The following is a 21,340-nucleotide window of genomic DNA, read 5'->3' as shown; positions in this document are numbered from 1 at the left end:
CGCAAAAGCCATGAGAATTGAAACAGACCACAAAATCATGCAACAGATGACAAGGGATAGGATAGTAATAGTGCAACAGAGAATCCTAAAGATTTTCATTTGTACAGTTTAAAATTCATTCGGCAGTTCGTTCAAGAGGGGTGAAAACTAAATGCATGAGATCAGAGATGTACAGAGAAGGCATTAGTTGGAAGTTAAAAACCTGAAAGAGTTGTCCGAAATGAACACATGGGGGAATCTCCACAATGCTCGGGATGTTTAACAAGTGGTGTCACCTCTTTAGTGGCTTATAGAGGACGACAGTAACATATTTGGACTGGAACCTTTGGGTCAGGCCAAGAGCAACAACGGATTGCGATGCCCATTCTTTCTCTATGAAAACGTGGTTAAGCACCACATGCTGGGGCTTAGAAGAAGCATCTTCTTCGTCTGATTTTTCTGAATCAAGAACAGTTAGATGGAGTTGAGGTGGAACTGCTGGTGGATCCTTTGCAAAATCTTCATCTCCTGGAAATGCTTGGCAATAGGTAGAGTCAGGTGACAGTGGGGCCTCAAACTCTGAGACACTTTGAAGGTCATCAGGCACATAACCCTGTAAAAATAACACACTACTATAGTCATTCGAATAGGACTAACAGAACATCACACCAGAAATAGCATTAGAGAGAGAACATATATATTTCCGTTTTCATATCCAGCAATACACAATCAACAAGATCTATGCATGTATGGCCAATTCGCCAACAAGACATATCCCAGTTGCATGTATGTAATTACATATATAGAAATGTGAATAAACACAAAGTAATCATTTTTTTTTTTTATATAAATGAGGTTAACAGTAAAGTTATGCTCTGCAATGATCATGGAGAAAAGAAAAGAACTAGAAAGCTGAATCAAAAGAAAAGCTTGGGTAGTGAAAGAAGAAATTAGAACACACACTTCTTTCAGTCATATCATAATATCAATGGAAGATAATTAAGAGTTTTCCATTTCCACAACAAACTAATGGTATTTTCAAATATCATGCTCAGCCTCCAACACAAATGAAAATCTGACTCCACATCATCCTTATGGGTTAATTGAGGAAGTGTGCAAGGGAAAAGGGGGTAGCAATAAAAGAAAAAAAGGAACAAATTGTTTGCAAATTACTTCACAGCATTGATAAACTGCCAGAGAGAATGTATTTCCAAAGGAACATGAGAGAGCACATTGCTGCGAATTAATTATATCTACACTTTCAAAAGGTTTCAACATGACAACACCCATTCAAAGCAAGCAATTAATCAATCAAGTCATAAGGCAGTTGTTGGAATGTACCCAAAAAAAAATAAGGCAGAAGTTGGCCACCATCAAATACTTTCTCTCATGTTCTTCAACGAGAGGTTCCTTTTTTTGGGTGGGGGTGGGAGGAAGTTGTGAGAAAAATGAGATTAAGGAAGAATATTTACTCACATTAACATCAAGAAGATTACAAACACCACCAATCTCATCTGCTACAAAGGGAATATCCGGGATATATCTAACTTCGCCATCCACAATAAATTTGTAACGATATACACCTGATGGGAGGACCAGGAGAATAGTGTGATCCTTGCCTGATCTCTGAAGTGTCTTCCTACAAATAAATATCATTAGATCACTGTTTACATCTCAATAGATACGAGTACGAAAAGATTTTTTTTAGGAGTAGCTCTAAAGAGTTAACTGTTTGAAAAAGTCGAAACAATTCACCTTGACCTCCAATTATCCCAAGAGCCTTCCACAGCCACGCTGTTGCCGCCATAGCTCCAAGTTATCAAAGTAGGTATGCCCTGCTCCAGACTATGATCAGCAGTAGTCTGAGGGTCACTGCCCCATATTTGATTGAAAACAGGAGCAGCATCACCACCTTGTGGTAGTAATGGAGCTACTGGAACCTAAGAAAATGAGAAGAGGTGGAATAACATCATGATGTAAATAATTAAGCATATACTTCACTCAAGGATGCTGCTTTCCTTTCAGACAAAAAGTACATAATTTGCAATTATAAGCAGTCAAATGGATCATTATTCTTCACACTGGTTGTGATGGATGATCATTCTAATTTGGGAAAACAAAGTGGAGAACACCCAATGGGAATCTTTTCAACCCTTTAAAACCTAAGTTCCATAGGAAAAAATTGCTTGGTTTAATACATCCATCCCCAGGGCCCAGACAATATTTAATCATTGAAAGTTTCCTCAAAATAATCTTAAAGTCAGGGGGAAAAGCTACAACCTTCATCTCTCTCATGCAAATTTAGTAAAAGAACCAACTTAGGTTCTTCTTAATCTAAACAGGCTGAGTCGCTGAGACTTCTCTTGTCATTAAAGAGATTGTCTCATACTATAATCTTCGCTAGATTCTGCGGAATATCACTGATTTGTTAGTCTTATTCTAGATTCCAGATGCTAGCAGCTTATCAGCTATTCAACTGCAAGACTTGGAGAGCAAACGTGACATCAAACATCTAGTGAAATCAGAATCATTTCATCCTAAACTTGACTATGCAAAAAGGATTTCCAGCTAAAATCTACGGCCAAACTCACAGAAACTCAAATGACAAAGAAATTGGCGGGGACATAACAACATAGCAAAACAAACTCATAAAAAGACGGAGAATGGTGAACCTGAGGAGCGAACAAGAGAGGCGATGGAGAGCGGTGTGGACTATGCAGCGGCGAACTGGACATCAGGTCAGCTGAAGGAACGCGCGAATTCTGCGCATGATCAAGCATGCCAGATTCACCATTCGATCTTCCCGGTACATCATCTCCGCCGTCGCCTAAAAGTCCTTCTTCTCTCCCATTCGCATTGCCCATCTCTTCACAGTCTTCTGCATATACGATTCAATATACAGGTAGAGAGAGAAACAGAATATAGAGAGAGAGAGAGGAGAAGAGAAAAAGAGATCAAGGCGCAGTGTATAGATATATATATATACACACACACACTAAGGCTACAGGAGAAGAAGGTGAGAAATGAGGACGATAAGGATAAAGAAACAGGCAGGGATTTGGCGTTAATTACGTTGAGTGCCACTGGGAAATCAGCGAGAAGCCGATAGGACGGCTGGAAGAGCAAAAACGGAGATAGGTATGGATGACGTGGAATGATCTGAAACGTTAAAAAAGGATAACTACAAGATCAAGCTCAGCGTCACATCTAACGCGTACGTCCCTTGACGTGCTTATCCGTTATCTTGGCTTAGCCGGATGCGGTTTTAATTACTTCCCCTATTATATATTACTAGTATTTCACCCGTGCGATGCAGAGACATATATTTAATAATATTGCAATTATGTTAATAAATTAAAAGTAATTTTATTTGTTATTATAGTGGCTATATGCCCTGTTTTTCTTAATTGGAAACATTTAATAATTTTTAAAAATTGTTACATATATACAAAACAATAATAAAATTATGATATGACATTGAATATCAGTATAAAATTACAAATTATTGAAAATTTCTTTGTACACTACATTTTCTGTAGTGTTCAAACCCACATTCGAGTCTTCACATATTAAGATTTTCAGCCCATCTGGATTACTTACCCGAGATGCTGCTACATACAACTGTCCATGGTTAAACACAGGTTTCTTTAATAGTAGTCCGACATTAGATAAAGTTTGTCCTTGACTCTTGTTTATTGTCATAGCATATGACAACAATATTGGAAATTGCTTCCTCTGAAATTTAAACGGTAGTCTTGGGTCAGAAGGAGTCAATCCCAGTCTTGGTATTAATACCCTGGTGCCTGCATTGTTGCCACACAGAATTTGAGCTTCAATGACATGGTTTCCTAATTGTGTAATGATCAACCTTGTACCATTGCACAATCCCAATGAGTGGTCTATATTTCTGAGCAGCATAATTGGCGATCCAACCTTTAATGTTAAAGAATGGTTTGGAACACCGGAGCATCTCAAACTGTTAAGGAACTCTGTAGTGTGAACCTCCGATAACATATCAGAACTTGTATCTGACTTGCAAACCGAATCACAGCTCAAATATGTCTTGGAAGTTGCCTCATTCATACTGTTCATGTATTCATTCACCTTGTCCACAACATCTAATGTTGGAGCTAATATAGCTCGGGACTCTAAAAATTTATGATCAAATTGACCATGACCGTATGAAGGAAATGTGCTTTCGACAATTTCTGCTATGGGGTCAACTTCATTTCTTAAAACAAAATTATCTGGAATCCTTATATTGAAGACACCATTTTTCTCTTCTCCTAAATTTCCATCTCCTAGATCAGCAATCCGTTTTGCAAAGCTGCTTAACTTAGCAACTTCTTCTGCACTTGAAATTCCACGCAACCTAAGATTCTTGGTTAAGTGTAGTACTTCGCAATTACTCCACAAGTATGATGAGTTTATACTTGCTTGTACTATTTCTTGTCTGCTGCCTTTTGGTATAACTGGTAGTATTTGTCTAAAATCACCTCCAAGTACCACTGTTTTTCCACCAAAAGACATTTCTAAGCTTTTTGGATTGGTGAATCGCAATATGCCTCTCATTGTCCGATCTAATGCTTCAAAACAATGTTTGTGCATCATCGGAGCTTCATCCCATATGATTAACTTAGCTTTTATAATCAATTCAGCAAGTGGACTACCTTGGCTAATGTTGCAAGTTGAGTCTTCATTCACTGCAATGGGGATAGAAAATCTTGAGTGTGCAGTCCTTCCACCCGGTAAAAGTAGTGAGGCTATACCGCTTGATGCTACATTCAAAACAACTTGTCCCTTTGACCTTAAAGCAGCCGACAGTGTCCTCCATAAAAATGTCTTGCCAGTTCCACCATATCCATAAACAAAGAACAAACCACCTTTATTAGATTCAACATCCACAATCACTTTGTTGTATATGAGTAATTGTTCATCAGTTAGTTTAGAAAACAGAGATTCATGTTCTAGCTTTAAAGCTTCTTTGTCGTACGCCAATTCTTCGTACAACAACCGATTACCGAAATAGTATTCATGACTTTCCACTGGCATCGGCATTGGTGGATAATCACTTAGAGACTTGTTCCAAGCATTCAACAACTTTTCCACTTCCATTAATGCCCCATTTTTCTTCTGTTCGTCATTGAGCATCAAATCTACATAATTTATAAACAAATTAGTTGAATATATAACTGCAAAAAGTACATTTAAGTATGTGTTTTGAAGAAGAATTGTTTACCTGGATTACTTGTATTTCTTTTAGCATTGAACTCAACATCATCAACTAGGTATTGCCAAACAATATCCCACACTTTCTCTGGTTTCGCCATTGAATTTGATGTCAATAAGGTTACAAACAATTTACGTAAAGAATGTGCTGAGGACCATATCGCTGCTTCACTAATCGCGTCAACATACTCTTTATCATCCTCGATTAAACCATGTGCATAACAGACATCTCTAAATGAAGTATACTGCACCCCCTCAAAATATTTAATTTCATCAAAGGACCTTGGTCCACGCACAATATTAAGTAAACATCTAAGATAGAAGATTTCTCCGCTATTTGGCGGAACATAAAAAATACGACCAATTGCAAACTTCCTTTGCCTTGGATGCCACTCTCTCTTATCTTTTTTCCATACAAATTTTGTTGGCATTTCAGCGTAAGTCAAGTTTCTTGCCTCGCTATATTTGCTGTTAGCATCAAATCATGCCGTGAACATACTTTGTCTCACAGTTGAACGGTTAACAACATCATTGACAACATCATCATCATTAAATATGATTGATTGCTCATTTGGTAGATGAAAGCTCAAGCGCTCTACAGACGGATCCCTCATCTGTATATCAAAGGCGAACATCTTCCATGCTGCCTCACAGGGTGAAATATACCTACAATCATAATACATCTTGATCTCATCGATTACCTTTCCATTAGCTTCATCAGCAACACTGTTGTAGAATTCAGCCGTAACCCGATCATTCTCCTTGTTCACATACTTAAATAAGTACTTAATTGATCTGGATTGATTGCACCACTCTGCATTTATATGAGCGCTATACTTCACCAATAAATGCCTGTTGTGTGGAACGACATACCTGCTATCTAGATCTATACCATTTTTCTTTATGGTCCTACCGTTGTCACTCCTACGGTAAACAGGATAACCCTCTTCATCCATTGTTGATTTCTCTACAAATTTCTTTGGATAATATTTGGAGCATCTACCATTAACCATGCATGGTGAATTCTTCCTACACGTACCACACGGACCGTACATCATAAATTCTTCTACTGCTTTGTGATACTCTGGGTCGCACAACTCACTTGGTATATCTGCTGAAATGAAGTTGTCTAAATCTGTTGCAGCCACAGACCCACGGTGATTTGCCAGAAACAACAATATGTGCGCATGCGGTAAACCTCTTTTCTGAAATTCAATGGTATAAATCACTACAATAAAAAAACATTAATAAATTCAGTATTCTGAAATATAGATCAAAGGACTTGTTAAAAAATAAATAATTTTTTAAACTTTAACATATAAATTCTTTACCTGCTAGAACAGAACCAAATATGTTTTCTTTATGAATCTCCTTGATTAGAGCATTTAACTTCATCTTAAAGACACGACATATTATATCTGGCCGATCTTCTGCCTTTAACCTTCTCTCTTCCAAAAATCTGACAATTTCAGGCCATTTTGGGTTACATGTGAATGTAATAAAGAGAGTTGGATACCCAATCCATCGACATATTGCCATCGCATCCTGGTAATTTTGGACCATATATCTTGCACCACCTATAAAAGTTGAAGGCAAAATAATTCGACGGCCTTGGGCAGATGGATCAAGTTCACCATGGGTCAGAGCATCTGTCAAGCATTTATAAGACTCACATCTCAATGATCTTTGGTGGGTCCTAACATATGTTGGAAAAATTAGCTTAAAATGGCATATTAAGTGGCTATTTTGTGGTACAATTATCAGTGGGGTCCACTTCCGATTTGGGTCGGGTCAAAGTGGATTCGGATTCTTCGTAGTAAGACGAAGAGATTGATATATTGTACGCTCAAAACGGATAATGGGTGAATGAGATATTGATTCTCAAAGTAGACCCATTTAAGTTGGGAAATGAAGGGAAAATGTAGGACTTTGTCCCACATTGGTTTGGAAACAAGATTTGCCCCCCTTATATACATGAGCTCTTTTCAAGCTTGTAGAATTGTATAGCATAGAGGCTCTCTCGCGCGGGGGGGGGGGGGGGGGGGGGTGCAAATCAAAATCCAACTAGAGGACATGAAAAAGGCTTGAAATCAAGCTCGCGTGGGCTGGCCTTGCGGGCTAAGTTATGCCTAACTTCGGTATCATTTTGCACCACAGTGCACACGAGAGATGTACTCTCGTGTTGCCTGGTCCGTGCGCTCTCGTGTGAACCTGCACCCCAACGGTCTGAAACCCGAAAGTGCAGAAGATTAAACTCATCTGTTACGGAATTAATACTGTTCTAATTCCAATTTTTAAATTCTGAGTTTAATCCTACTTAGTGGTGACCGTTACAGGTGTTACACAATTGGTTTTAACACCAATTTAATGGCCATGTTGAATGCTATCACTCCAACATCCCTATATAAGGAGAGGTAGAAGCAGTAGCATTTTACACAGTGAAGAAACAAGGAAATTCCAGTAACTTTTCATCTCAAAACTTCTGCTTCTACTCTCTTCTTTAGCCAATCTGTGTTCTCTACTTTGCTTTGTTTACCGGGTTCCTTGTTTAGGTGCTTAAACAAGGAATCGTAGCACGTTTTATCCTGGGAAACCTAGGCTACAACGCTCCTAGCACTTGTGGGAGGTAGCAAATAAGGTTTTAAGGAAAAGAACCTTGTGTTCGAACTCGTGCTAAACCTATACCCAAACACTCAACCTTTTCCTTCCCAATTCTTTCTGTTTTCCCATATAATATTAATCTTTTCGTAGGATTATTATTTTTGGGATTTTTCAACCATATTACCCAACAACATATACTAAACGCCCAGATTCGATCATAGTGTATGCATCTACCAGGAATTGTTGTAACAACCTTCTTGCGAACAACAATTTTGACATCTCATTTTTTCTATCTTGAATATAATAGGAGAAGTATTCTCTAGGACTAATCCTAATACGACCAGGTCGGCCTTGTTGTTGAACACCTGAGAATTGAATATCCTCTCTATATCCGTCTTCACCAAATGGGAATAACAATGGGTACTGCAGTGGTAGATAGGCCGGGTTTAATTCACTAATCCTTTTAAAAATACCAGATCTTGATTCCACCAAGATATCACGTTCTCCCATATTTGGATCTAAGTCTCCCACTATCAAAGCCGCCACTTCACTGACTTGTGGTAAATTATACGTTCGCGCATCCTTATTCCTCTTTCCTATTAATTTGATCTTAATCTCTGCCATCGGATTTGTTTCAATCTCTGTTCTTGCCATGCGAAAACTTTTTACTAAGACATTGTTTTGATCTAATGCGTCTTGTATGTCTTGTACTATCTCTGCATGTAGTTTATTGTGAACATCATCTTCTCTGTATATTTATGACAAAATATATTTAATTAGCATAATGTAGTAAAAATTGAACAATGCAATTTATATATAGAATGGAATTGACGTACCTAATTGCATCGATGCGATTTTGTATTTCGTTTTGAGTATCATATATATACAATTGAGCAAACTTCGGTCGAGAGCCAAATTCAGGCATTAGGCTTCCCAAAAGGTGGAAATTCTGACCGTGTAAGCGGAAAACAGGTGGTGCAGTACCATTATTCAAAGTCCTATCAATTTTTCCACCCATTGAAGTGAAGCAAAACATATTGTTGTAGGACCTAATATTTTTTAAAAAATGACCACTCTTGTTGTCATTCTTAAAAAACAAATCAAACAATGCAGCAGGCGGAGTCGGTTTAGTAGGCAACTTGATTTTTCCGTGAGTACAACAAAGCGAATACTTTGGTCTTGAAGTTCCCAAAATTTGGTTGATCCTTTCTTCCATCCAAAACACCGCACCACAATGGTCACATGAATATATTGGATCACCAAAGTCTAAATATGTACCTATAAAAATTTTTGTGAATTAATGTTATGTTCTTAATTGAATATACACAATCAACAAATCAAACAACATATATATTGAATTCTACAAATTTGAAAATAATATACTAACCATTCTGCAAAGATGTAACATAAGTTGATCCTCTAGTGACCGTGTCAAACTCGGGCATTAACAACCTATTCAACCGTACATTGCCTTGATTTAAGGTTGGATTCACAACACATGAACCTAAAATGTTTTAAATTGAGATTTGGAAACAAAGAAGATAAATGACATGAATGTAAAAAATGATTAAAAATTCCAATTATTGAGTATTATGAGATTTACCGTTTCTGTTGTCTTGAAAGGGATGACGAAGAATATTTTGATTAACATTCGGCACTTCCCCTATTGTCTGTTGGCATATTGTTGAATTTGTATAATAACCTGGGACCATTGGAAAATAAGAATTTGAACGATTAATTATAAAATTTTAAAACATAACATTTTACAATTAATTACCTTTTAGCGGTATTTAACAATGGTATAGTCTTAAAAATCAATTAATCAAGCAATCAAACAACATATATATTTAATTCCTAAAATTGTAAAATAATATACTAACCATTCTGCAAAGATGTAACAGAACTTGATCCTCTATTGACATTGTCAAACTCAGGCATTAAGAACCGATTCAACCGTACATTGCCTTGAGTTAAGGTTGGATTAACAACACATGAACCTAAAAAAATGTGAAATAGAAAAAATTAAAAAACTAAGATGAATTAAATGAATCTCAGAAATTATTAAAAACTGTCGAATTTTTGAGTTGTATGAGATTTACCGTTTATGTTGTCTTTAACGGTTTGACAAATAATATTACGGTATCCATTCGGCACTTCCCCTATTGTCTGTTGGCATGTTGTAGAATTTGTATAATAACCTGGGACTATTGGCAAATAGGACTTTGTAACATTAATTACAAATTTTAAGAACATAACATTTTACAAATGATTACATTGTAGCGGTATTTAATAATGATCTAGTCTTTAAAATCAAGCAATCAAGCAATCAAACAACATATATATTTAATTACAACAATTTTAAAAGAAAATACTAACCATTTTGCAAAGATGTAAGAGAAGTTGATCCTCTAGTTACAGTGTTCAAATTTAGCATTAACAACCAATTAAACCGTAAATTGCCTTGAGTTAAGGTTTTATTAACAACACATGAACCTAAAATGTGTAAATTGAAAAAATTATAAAACTAAAATGAATGACATGAATGGAAAAAATCATTAAAAAAAATCAATTTTTTCTATTTTATTAGATGTACCGTTTATGTTGTTTTTGAATGGTTGACAAATAATATTTTGATTAACATTCGGCACTTCCCCTAATGACCGTTGGCATGTTCAAGAATTTTTATATTAGCTAGTACTATTAAAATTTTTAACAACATTTAATTTTACAAATGATTACATTGTAGCGGTATTTAACAATGATATAGTCTTAAAAATCAAGCAATCAAGATATATATAATCCCTAAAATTTTAAAATAATATACTAATCATCCTGCCAATGGTTACATTTTAAAAATAAATGATTAATTACAACTTACAAATTATTAAAATATAACATTTGACAAAGGATTACATTGTATGAGTATTTAACAATGATATAGTCTTACAAATGTAAAAAAGATTTAACATAATATATAAAATGTTTAATGAACAATTGAAATAATAAATTAATAACAATACGCCAATACCATTAGTCACGGTGCTAGATGGGGTTTCCATATTGTTACGAAGAGGCCTAAGTACACGCCTCTTATTCGTTGTTAAAGTGTTGTTGCATGTCAAAATGGACTTTGAAGTGCTTGGCAAATGATTGTTTTGATTACCTGAACAAAATAGCAAGAAAAAGCAATACTTCAATCTTACACTAAAACTAAATTTCATTCTCCAAAAACACACTGAAAAGAAAAATTATTTACCATTCATTTGATTGCTTGACGGTGTGTTGAATTCTTGTAATGGTATTGAAGTGTCATGATCTCTAAAGTTGATATGATTCTCTTTATCAAAATGGATTTCTAGATTGGTAGATTGATTTTGTCCAACTTCATCTTCTGCCATATCAAATACGCAATTAACACTTAGTTTAGCTAAATATATCAATATATATATATTATAATTGGAACTCTAAGTTAAGAAACATTCGATGAATACATCAATTTCTTTAGTACCAATTCAACATATTATGATTTATGCAAAAAATGACATTGTAAGCAGTTAAATGTTATAAAAACTAAATAAATAATTATTTAGTTATTGATCAAAGTGTAAACCCTATGTGATATACTAAATAAATAATTATTCTGTATTTTTATTAATCAAAGTCTTCTCTGTACCAATATATAAAATTAAAAAAAAAAAAAAAAAACAATATGCCAACCTCGGCATACACGTGTAATGTACCCATGATCCATTTAGCTAAGTAAGACTTCCTTTCTCAGAAATGAAGAAGAAATGTCGAGAAGAAGCATTCTAGACATTTCCGATCTTCTAGCTATCTGTGTTACCATGGACCTATCTAGACAAAGCACTGAATCCTTCTATATTTCTTCATCCTACCTCACTGACTGCACCTTACCTCTCTGTTTTACTGTTGTCAATTTCTATTTCTACGCATCAAGATTACATAGAGTATTAAGTTGTAATGTTTTCACAATCCAGATCTGGAAACATAGAATGAGTATTTGGTTTTATTTTCCTTTGAGTTCTGTTCTACCAAACAGTTGTAATGCTTCTCTTCCTAGATCTAGAGCTGTTCATGGCCCAAAAGTTTTGGTTTTGAGATGGTATAAATTTTCGATCATCTCTAATAGTTTTCTACGGATCTACAGTGCTCTGTTGCTAGATTTGGATTTTAAGACAGCCGATCTCAAAGAAGGATATACAGATTTGCTTAAACAGGTAGTTTTAATTATATATATACAAATTGTTCTTATACAAACCATATGTTTTTGTTTTACTCTATAAATTCATCGCCGAGTTATAAACAAACTGTAATCTGATTTTTATTGTTGTCTTCCCTAAAATGTTGCAGCCAGAAGATTTACTCTGAATTTCTACGAAGAGAAGAATGCAGATAAAGCCTTATAGGTAACCAAATGTTTATTACCTGGTTGAGTTGTTATGTTCTTCCTTTTGCCGCGGATGACTGTGGATGCACTGATCTTCCTCATTGCGTGAGCAGTAGTATTCCTTTGTGTGTAATCTGGTAGGCTATGTGCAGAGCATGCTTGAATAAGTTTTTTTCTGTCAGTACATTAGACTGCAATTACTTGATTTTTGAGTTGATATAGAGTATGATTTGATTCCCATTAATGATTAGTCTTATTGGGAATAAGAAAAGTCTTTTACTATTCCACCATTGCCATTAATTTGACTTAAATATTTATTTCATACTAACCATTTACTTGCAGAAAATGGTATATTATGAACTTTGTTTCTAATGCCCATGTTGAATGTATCTCGATTGCTATACTTGAATGTAGTTATGTATCTAATACGTATAAGTTGTTTGCAAAATAAATTGCAGATGATTAATTATGATGTAGATGGTAGTGTATGTAGCTTTATGTTAGTTTAATATTACTGCTTATAGGATTACTGCTTTGCAATAAATTACTTTGTTTAACGATTAGTGAATTTATCTTAACTTTTTATTCACTACTAACCTTTATTTTTCAGGATTTGGCAGGTGATGAAAGTACATTCTGATGCCACAATTTATTCCAACGTGATCAAACAATACCTATACATTCTGCTACACTCATTATAGACACAATAAGAGTTTAAATTTAGTGTTTTATGGTCCACTATTTTAATGCAGTACTCACTATTTGCTTATTTGGTTTAAAATCTCTTGTTCTTGGTTAACTGAATTAATAGTTGCTTATTTGGTTTAGTGTCTGTTTACAAAGTTAAAAAACCTCTGTGAATGTTGCATTATATTCCAGTCAGAGGTAAATGAAGACATAGACTGCCAAGGGTATTTATTTTCACTAAAGTATTCTTACATTTATAATTAGCATTAATGCAGTATTTTTTCAACATTCACAATTTTTCAATATCATTATATTTTTAAAACCTGATTTGGCTATATATATGTATCTATGTTCTAAAACTGAATTAATACTTGCTTATTTGGTTTACTGTCTGTTTAAAAAGTTAAATAACTTCTGTGAATGTTGTATTAATTCCAGTCATAGCTAAATGAAGACATAGGCTACCCAGGGAATTTATTTGCACTAAATTAATCTTAAATTGTAAGTTTACATGAATGCATTAATTGTAGCTCCATTATTTTAGTTTAGGTAATGTTTTTGACTTAAGTCTGGAAATTCCTTATATTAGATTCAGTGAAGTTGATGTAGCTCAATTCTTGTTATATGAAGACAAAGTCCCATTGATAGGTAATTTTATACCATCCATTATTATTATTATTTTTCATATAGTTTAATTGAAGTAATTTAATCCATTTATAATAAGACTGTTCTATTTGTTTTAATGTCAGGAAAGTGCAAGCTTAAAACTATATAACACACATAAAGTGTTGTGAAATCAAGACTTAACTTTGAAAGGGATGAACCATTTGATGGTGAAAACAAAGGATTTACCTTTATGTGTGTTATATAGTTTTCTGAAGACAAAGTCCCATTGATAGGTAATTTTCTGCCAATCCTTTTTTTTTTTTTTTTTTTTTTTGCATATAGTTTAAATGAAGTAAGAAAATCCATTTATAATAAGAATGTTCAATTTGTTTGAATGTAGGAAAGTGCAATCTTAAAACTATATAACACACATAAAGTGTTGTGAAATCAAGACTTCACTTTGAAAGGGATGAACCATTTGATGGTGAAACCAAAGGATAGAGCTTTTACAGGTAAAAATCCTTATATATTGCTATTTACACATTACATAGCATTGTAGATTACATAGAAAGGTAGTACAAATTGATGCTCTAAATCTATTTTCAATTCTAAATGTAGTACATAGAATTGTCCTTAAAGCTTCTTGGTGATCTTCAGTCTTCAATGTGCAATGTGTCATGAGCATTTATACAACCTGCATTAGAAAATAGATAGCAAACATAGAATAATAGACAATAAAATAAACATAATTTAATATAGTTAGTCAAAACCACTAAGATATCACATGAATGTTGAAAGGCCATCCACCTTAAAGTTTAATAATGTCCATTGCAATGTTAACCAAAAAAAAACAAAAGTCCTTGTCCCAAAAGAGCATAAAAACTGCACAATGTCACCAAAACAGATAAAGTTGCAGAACCCTTAGTCAAACCGCATTACAACAACAAACTGATTGAGTTCATTTTTTTTCCTGCTTAATATCAATTGGTTTTGATTTTTTTGCATCTTGAGTTGATAAGAACTGGTCCATCAGATTTCTCTTGGTTGAACCTGGAGATATGTGTTCATCATTATCTGCCATCATAGGTTTCTGACTTTGCTGTACAGCAGGGCTACTGGCCTCATCAGATGAATCTCCAGATTCATAATCCTGAGTTAAAAAATAGCATGATTAAAAAAAAAATCAATCAAATAAGCAACATAAAACGAAATGTCTAAAAGGTCAGTTACACACATTAGGATCGTCCTCTTCTTCTTCTTCTTCAGCAAGTAGTTTTGAGAGCTCATCCTTATCATCTTTAAGAGTACAGTGTGCTGCCACCAATTCATCATCATGCGTTATGTTCACCACAGGAATAGGTAAGAAAGTGTTTTTAATGTGGTCATTCTTTACTGATACTTTAAAAACCATAGCTTTGCCTCTAAGAGCATCAAATTCTGTTGGAATCTTTGTAGGATCCTGCAAATTACAATGAAAGTTTAATTTTTCATAATAGTAGGTTGTATTAACTATTAAAGCATATATATAAAAAAAAAAAGGTTGAAAAAAAAAAATCAAACCTCCAAGTATTTGTTTCTGAGATCATAAACACTCAATCCTAATAACTCAGAACATTCATTATCCCATAGCAGAAAAGGTGCATCTCCAGACTTGTCACCAACTCTAACACCTAACCTGTACCTAGGAATTCCCAGTTGCCAACTAATTTTGCAGGTGTCACACCAAAGTAATGCCTTTTTCTGCTCAAGTTTTCTAAAACATCCTTCTTTCTTGCAAGAAGAGTAGTACCATTTTCTGGCACTCTCCAATCCATTGATTCTTGCAGGAACATGGTAATAGCCTGGCTGTTGTATTTTAGTCAAATAGAACAGAGAGTTAAATGTTCCAAATAGTAATCTAAAAAAATTATTTTGATAAAACTAAGAGACTGTAATGAATATTACCTCAGCCCTTCTATAAATGTCAGCTATGGTGCTTACAATCATAGGTCTCTTGCTAGAATATTCCTGACTATTAGGGTATGAAAATGTTGAAACATTTGTCATACTCCTAATAGGAGTCTGCTGATCATTCAAACTAGATAAAATGTCAATGGTTAGATAGTGATACAAAATAAAATAGACCTTGATGGAAAAGTAAAATTTACCTATCCTTGAATACTTCAAACTCGGGACAATCATGATTTATCCAAACCTTGGTTGCATTATATGAACTTGATATTCTTACTTCAGCTGAAATAAAGAATTAATTTGTTAGATGTTTATTTTCATATAGGAAATGTGTATAAAATAATTGTGACAAGGAGATGAAACTTACTGTCTAAGTGCTTTGCTCTACACAGTTGCATCAGAATAATTATAGGGCCATCAACATTGTCAGTAAAATAGGGCAGTACATCATCCACATGTGAATCCCATATTGTGCATTTAATCCTATTGTTCCTAAAATATTGTAAAATATACTGTTAAATAAATGTTGATTATTTTTAATGTATTGAATCTAGAATTTAAGATTTCTGAACTTACTTGGAGTCTTCAATAATAAAATCAACCAGCTTTGATGGATAACCTCCTATAGTAATTGACTTTAGAGGGTAAAACTCAACAACCCTGCCAATGACATCTAGAAGAAAATATTGGACAACAAACATTGAGTTTAGAGTAAAAAAAAAAAAAAAGTATAGCAAAGAAAAATTATTGTATACTAACCGAATAATAATTTCTCAGGAATATTTCTGCCTAGGATATCATCAAAACTGCGAAGCCTGAACATACACTTAGCAAAGCCTTTCCTACGGTGTCTTAGAACAGTAGTTTGATGGTTCAACTTAATCATGTATTTGTCCGGAGTGAGCTTGTACTGATAATAATTAGAAATTACCAAAAAGTTTTTGATACAATAAACTTTTCCCGCTGTGAAATGATTTGAGAATTTATCCAAGTATTCCTTTGGGATGTTGCAATGGAGATAGGTTCCCTAGACAGAATAGTTGAAACAAAAAAAAAACAAAAAAAAAAAAAATTGATGTAAAACAATTTAGTAAAAACTGTAAATAACAATATAGAAGGATTACAACATTAAAAAGCTTACCTCTGAATCGTGAAACAACAGATCTTGACTTTTAATAATACTCGTATTTCTCCCTTCATGGACATCATAACTTCTTACTAATCTAAGCCTAATGGCTTTCGTGTAGCATTCTGTGTTGAGATCTTTGGCCAATACAAACAGAGATCCCATTTTAACCAAGAACAGGAGATTTTGGTTGAAGAAGGAGAAGGTGAGAGTGGTGTTTGCTATTCTATAGTATTTATAGAAGGATGATTCTGCCATTGGGTATCTCGAAGGATGAAACATTAATGAAGATTAATGATGATGTTTCACCGAAGACTGAAACGTCTTCTGAGTAGTCGGCTAATAGATTTCAAATGTTATTATTTATATTTATATTAAGAACTTAAAAAGATATAATAATTGTTTTGATAACTGTTTCTATGCTTCTATTAACACCTGCTGATAAAAAGTTCTGATTTGGATCAACTTCCGATGAGGAAATTGTAGATATTTAAGTATTCTACCTTATGTAGAATACTAACAATTGATATATATTGTTATACGCAAAGTTTTATCGGAGAAAACAAAAACCAAAATAGCATGCAAAAAGAGAAAACAGAAAAAAAAAAAACGTAAAATGGATCAAACTAATAGTCAAAACGCTGTAGTTTTATATGGGCGGGAAAATACAGCCATTTGATTGGCCATGGCTATATGGCTTTAATATATAGAAGGATTAATATATACTTCCTTGGTCCCATTTTATCAGTCCTACTTACTATTCATTGGTCAAACTAACTCTTTCTTCTTAGTTTATTTTATTCTATTTAGTATTTTTTAATTATATTTAAATTTAATTTTTTTGTTTAATAGTATTTTTAGTGTAGTTTCTAAATATATATTATAAAAAATTAAATTAAAAATAATTTCAGTCAAGTTTCGTTAATCGAACCAGACACATAAAATAGGACAGAGAAAGTATATTAATATTAATATTAAATTAAAGTTGACATATAATTGGAAACTACAACCTTGTCACATCTTTCCATTTAAATAAACATTATTTCTTTTTCTTTTTCTTTTTTTGAAAACCAACACATCAAAGCTTATATAAAATCATCAAAAAGACGCTGAAATACAATCGGGCGGGGAAGACTCCCAAACCCCAAGGACAGAAGGAGAACTAGTCGCCCGTGCAAGCATATGAGCTACGTGATTCGTTGATTTCTTGACATGGCAAACTATAACGTTCCCGATGTCATTAGCAAGTAACCGACATTGCTTAATAATAAGACCAATATAAGAGAAATCTAACTACTAGAATTGAAATTAGATTAGAACATAAATTTAAACAGTATGACTCAACAATAACATTATTCGCATGGTGACCCTTAAGCCAAGTAAGCGCTTCTTTCACGGTCAGCGATTAAGCGGTGTAGGAGTCCCTATCACAATGTAAATGTTCCCTATAGGCAGGGCCGGTCCAAACTTTTTATAGGCCCAGGGCGAAATTTAAATAAGGGACCCTATATGAAAAATCGGCTGACCAGAGTGACTTGCGATTGTCAATGAGTGCCAATGGTATTGGTAGAATGTGTAGATTTGCAAAGAAGAGTTGTTATTTGGCGATTGTCGAATGTTGATTGCCCATTGTTATTTGACTTCTGAGCTTTTAATAACTTCATTATTATCGTTGAGAGGAATTGAATTGTTGGTGTGGCGTAGGCGCCAGCGAAGAGGCGACGACTCTTACCCTCCTGGGCGGCATGGGTGTGCGACATCTCTCCTTCGATTCTTCCGTCTTCTTGACTTGACTTCAATCAGAAGTCACCAAGTCAAAAGCAATTAACCAATTTTTTTAATATATACTCCGTACTAAGTAATATTATATATATATATATATATATATATATATATATATATATATATATATATATATATATATATAATCTAAAAACATAATAAGTGTGAATGAAAGTTATATCATTTATTTATGTCTATTTTTTGTTAAGTTTTTTTTTTTTTTCTACATTATGCTATAAAAGTTGTATTTTACAATATTTTAGGCAAACATACTCATACGGTAATAACTTATGTTATCTTTTCCACTATTGTTACTATGCACATGCATCCACCATATATTATCTTATCTTCAATTATAATAATAATATATAGACATTATATATTAGGGTTATACATTAGTTATTTCTTAAAATATAAATATCAAATTTATAAAAATATTTTACATCATTATTATTTACAATAATTTAAATATCTAAAATTTAAATAAATTTAAATATAAAATACTAATATTGAGCACCTATTTTTTTTTACACATCATGCATAAAAAATACTAATATATTAATATATCTAATGGCCATTGAGCCCCCCTCTATAGATGGGCCCTGCGCAAGGGCCCAGCCTGCCCTTGCCCTAGGGCCGGCCCTGCCTATAGGCTCCAGCAAATCTGCCATCATGGTCTCGAAACACAGCCCCAAATCCCACCAATCGTTATGCGTTGGACTCGTGTCCAGCATGCTTGCTGGACACGGGTAACAGTGCCGTTAGGCACTGTTATCTCCTTTTTTTTTTTTTTTTTTTTTTTTAAATTTCAGACCGCTTCACTGTAATAGTATATGTTCATAATTTTATTACTATATGTTAATAACTATACATTCATAACTCCATAACTGTACGTTCATAACTCTATAACTGTACATTCATAACTCCATAACTGTACATTCATAACTCCATAACTGTATATTCATAACTCCATAATTGTACATTCATAATTTTCGAAACTCTATGTTCACAATTTTAGAGCTCTATGTTCATAATTTTATCACTATATGTTCATAATTGTAAGTTCATAATGTTAGAGCTCTTTGTTCATAATTCGATCAATAACTGTACATTCATAATTCCATACTGTAGATTCATAATCTCATAACTGTAGATTCATAACTCCATAACTGTAGATTCATAACTCTATAACTGTACATTCATAACTCCATAACTGTACATTCATAATCTTCGAAGCTCTATATTCACAATTTTAAAGCTCTATGGTCATAATTTTATCACTATATATGTTCATAATTGTAAGTTCATAATGTTAGAGCTCTGTGTTCATAATTTCATAATTGTATAACTGTATATTCATAACGGCATAACTGTACATTCATAACGGTATAACTGTACATTCATAATCAAAAAAAAAAAAAAAAATAACGCCGTTAACAGCAAAACGCACGCGATTTTTTTTTTTAAAACTAAATGACGCGTTTTTTTTAAAAAACGACGTCGTTTTGGACCCGTGTCATTGTGGACACGGGTCCAGGGCATAATTTGCCAAATCCCACTGCATTGTCTAACAGAGCCACATCAATATTACATTTCAACATACTTTGTGGCGGTGGATGTACTCCATGCAGAAGGTGTGGCATTCGAACTGGGCTCTTGAAACCTAGATCGACATGATGGTCAAACAGATTACGTGTAAGCAGGTGATAACCATGTGAAACCATATATATGCCTCTTAAGGTGATCCAGTGATTCACTTTTTACTGCTTAAGGTGTAACTATTTAAAATTTAGTATTTTCATTGATTTTATAGAATTTATCAATTTGCATATTTAGTTGTTAAAGATTGTATAGTCAAGTGTTAAAGTTTTCACAGTTGAGTTGATGATAATTACGAAACTGTCACCGCGTCATTTTTTTTTAATCTGATCAGATCCGTCGAATTTTTACAGATGTAAAGTTGAGATTGGTTCTTATTTCTCTCCTATAGAAGTGTTCTCACATGATCCATATATATATATATATATATATATATATATATATATATATATATATATATATATATATATATGTAATACGGTTCAAATACGGATGGTAAGCTCAAGTGTGAACGTGGGGTGAGATGAGAGTCATTGATCTTGTCAAGATCAACGTCTAGGATTAACAAGAATTAAAAAAACATGAGGGCAATTTGGTCTTTTTGCATCTAGGTAAAATTTAAGGTGAGTCGTTTTTGTACTGTGTGCTTGAGGTGCGTCAGTTGTTGAAACTTAAGGTGAGTTGGCCTAAAGCTTTAGGTGCGTGATTTTCCTTCTTAAGGTGCATTGTTTTCCTTTTTAATGTACGTTATTTTCCTTCTTAAGGTGCGTCGGTCTAAAGCTTTAGGCGCATGGTTTTCCTTCTTAAGGTGTGTTGTTTTCCTTCTTAAGGTGCGTTATTTTTTATAGTTTGTTTCTTTAATTGAGGACGCACTTTTTTTTTTTTTTTGCAATCCCAAAACACAATCACTATCCTTTTCCAATCATATTTCAACAATCAAAATAGAGATCAAAGGAAGTAGAATTGCTTATGAGTGACCAGTAGTAGATCTTGAACAACGCCTTTTTTTTTTTTTTTTTTTTTTATTTTCATTGATTTGAGTCGTTGATCTAGATTTGATCAACAGCTCAAATCTAACCCCATCTTTCACTTCGAAGCATCTGTGCACCAGAACCACTCCTCTCTCTCTCTCTCTCTCTCTCTCTCTATATATATATATATATATATATATATATATATATATATATATATATATATAGAGAGAGAGAGAGAGAGTATTACATTAACTTAATTTTTTTTTTTTTGGTAAAGATTACATTAACTTAATTAAATTGGCCCAATACAAACGGGAATTAGTAAACCCAATGTGAACAGAAATTAATCTGAGTATGGTACGGATTTAAAAGTGCCTTTTATAGTTAGAGTTTATTTAT

General features: G+C 33.6%; 2 protein-coding genes and 1 long non-coding RNA gene across 4 annotated transcripts; 1 reads left to right on the top strand and 2 right to left on the bottom strand.

The window, feature by feature from the left end:
- Window positions 1-32: 32 nt before the first annotated feature.
- LOC109160135 (SNF1-related protein kinase regulatory subunit beta-1) lies at window positions 33-21,166 on the bottom strand. Of its 2 annotated transcripts, XM_019308316.1 has the most exons (5): window positions 21,148-21,166; window positions 2,652-2,897; window positions 1,735-1,919; window positions 1,456-1,618; window positions 33-592 (listed from the first exon to the last, which is right to left on the bottom strand). In XM_019308316.1, the coding sequence occupies exons 2-5, from the start codon at window positions 2,841-2,843 to the stop codon at window positions 272-274; spliced, it is 861 nt and encodes a 286-aa protein (XP_019163861.1). In that variant the 5' UTR covers window positions 2,844-2,897; window positions 21,148-21,166; the 3' UTR covers window positions 33-271. The 2 variants fall into 2 exon arrangements, with proteins under 2 accessions (XP_019163861.1, XP_019163862.1); XM_019308317.1 differs by lacking the exon at window positions 21,148-21,166 and having other exon boundaries at window positions 1,735-1,920; window positions 2,601-2,769.
- Window positions 2,975-12,319, bottom strand: LOC109159795. Its single transcript, XM_019307907.1, has 14 exons — window positions 12,256-12,319; window positions 11,066-11,200; window positions 10,838-10,972; window positions 9,690-9,806; window positions 9,197-9,313; window positions 8,916-9,087; window positions 8,709-8,807; window positions 7,994-8,557; window positions 6,540-6,904; window positions 5,718-6,436; window positions 5,219-5,453; window positions 3,580-5,135; window positions 3,052-3,138; window positions 2,975-2,980 (listed from the first exon to the last, which is right to left on the bottom strand). The coding sequence occupies exons 1-14, from the start codon at window positions 12,317-12,319 to the stop codon at window positions 2,975-2,977; spliced, it is 4,371 nt and encodes a 1,456-aa protein (XP_019163452.1).
- On the top strand, window positions 13,729-16,790 carry LOC109160137. Its single transcript, XR_002050691.1, has 3 exons — window positions 13,729-13,803; window positions 13,911-14,022; window positions 16,708-16,790. It is a non-coding gene; the product is annotated as an uncharacterized LOC109160137 (long non-coding RNA).
- Window positions 21,167-21,340: the final 174 nt, after the last annotated feature.

Source organism: Ipomoea nil, unplaced genomic scaffold (assembly GCF_001879475.1).
Source record: "Ipomoea nil cultivar Tokyo-kokei standard unplaced genomic scaffold, Asagao_1.1 scaffold2845, whole genome shotgun sequence".
Taxonomy (NCBI): domain Eukaryota; kingdom Viridiplantae; phylum Streptophyta; class Magnoliopsida; order Solanales; family Convolvulaceae; genus Ipomoea; species Ipomoea nil.
The sequence above is the reverse complement of the archived record's forward strand: the minus strand, read 5'-3'. Positions and strand labels throughout refer to the sequence as shown.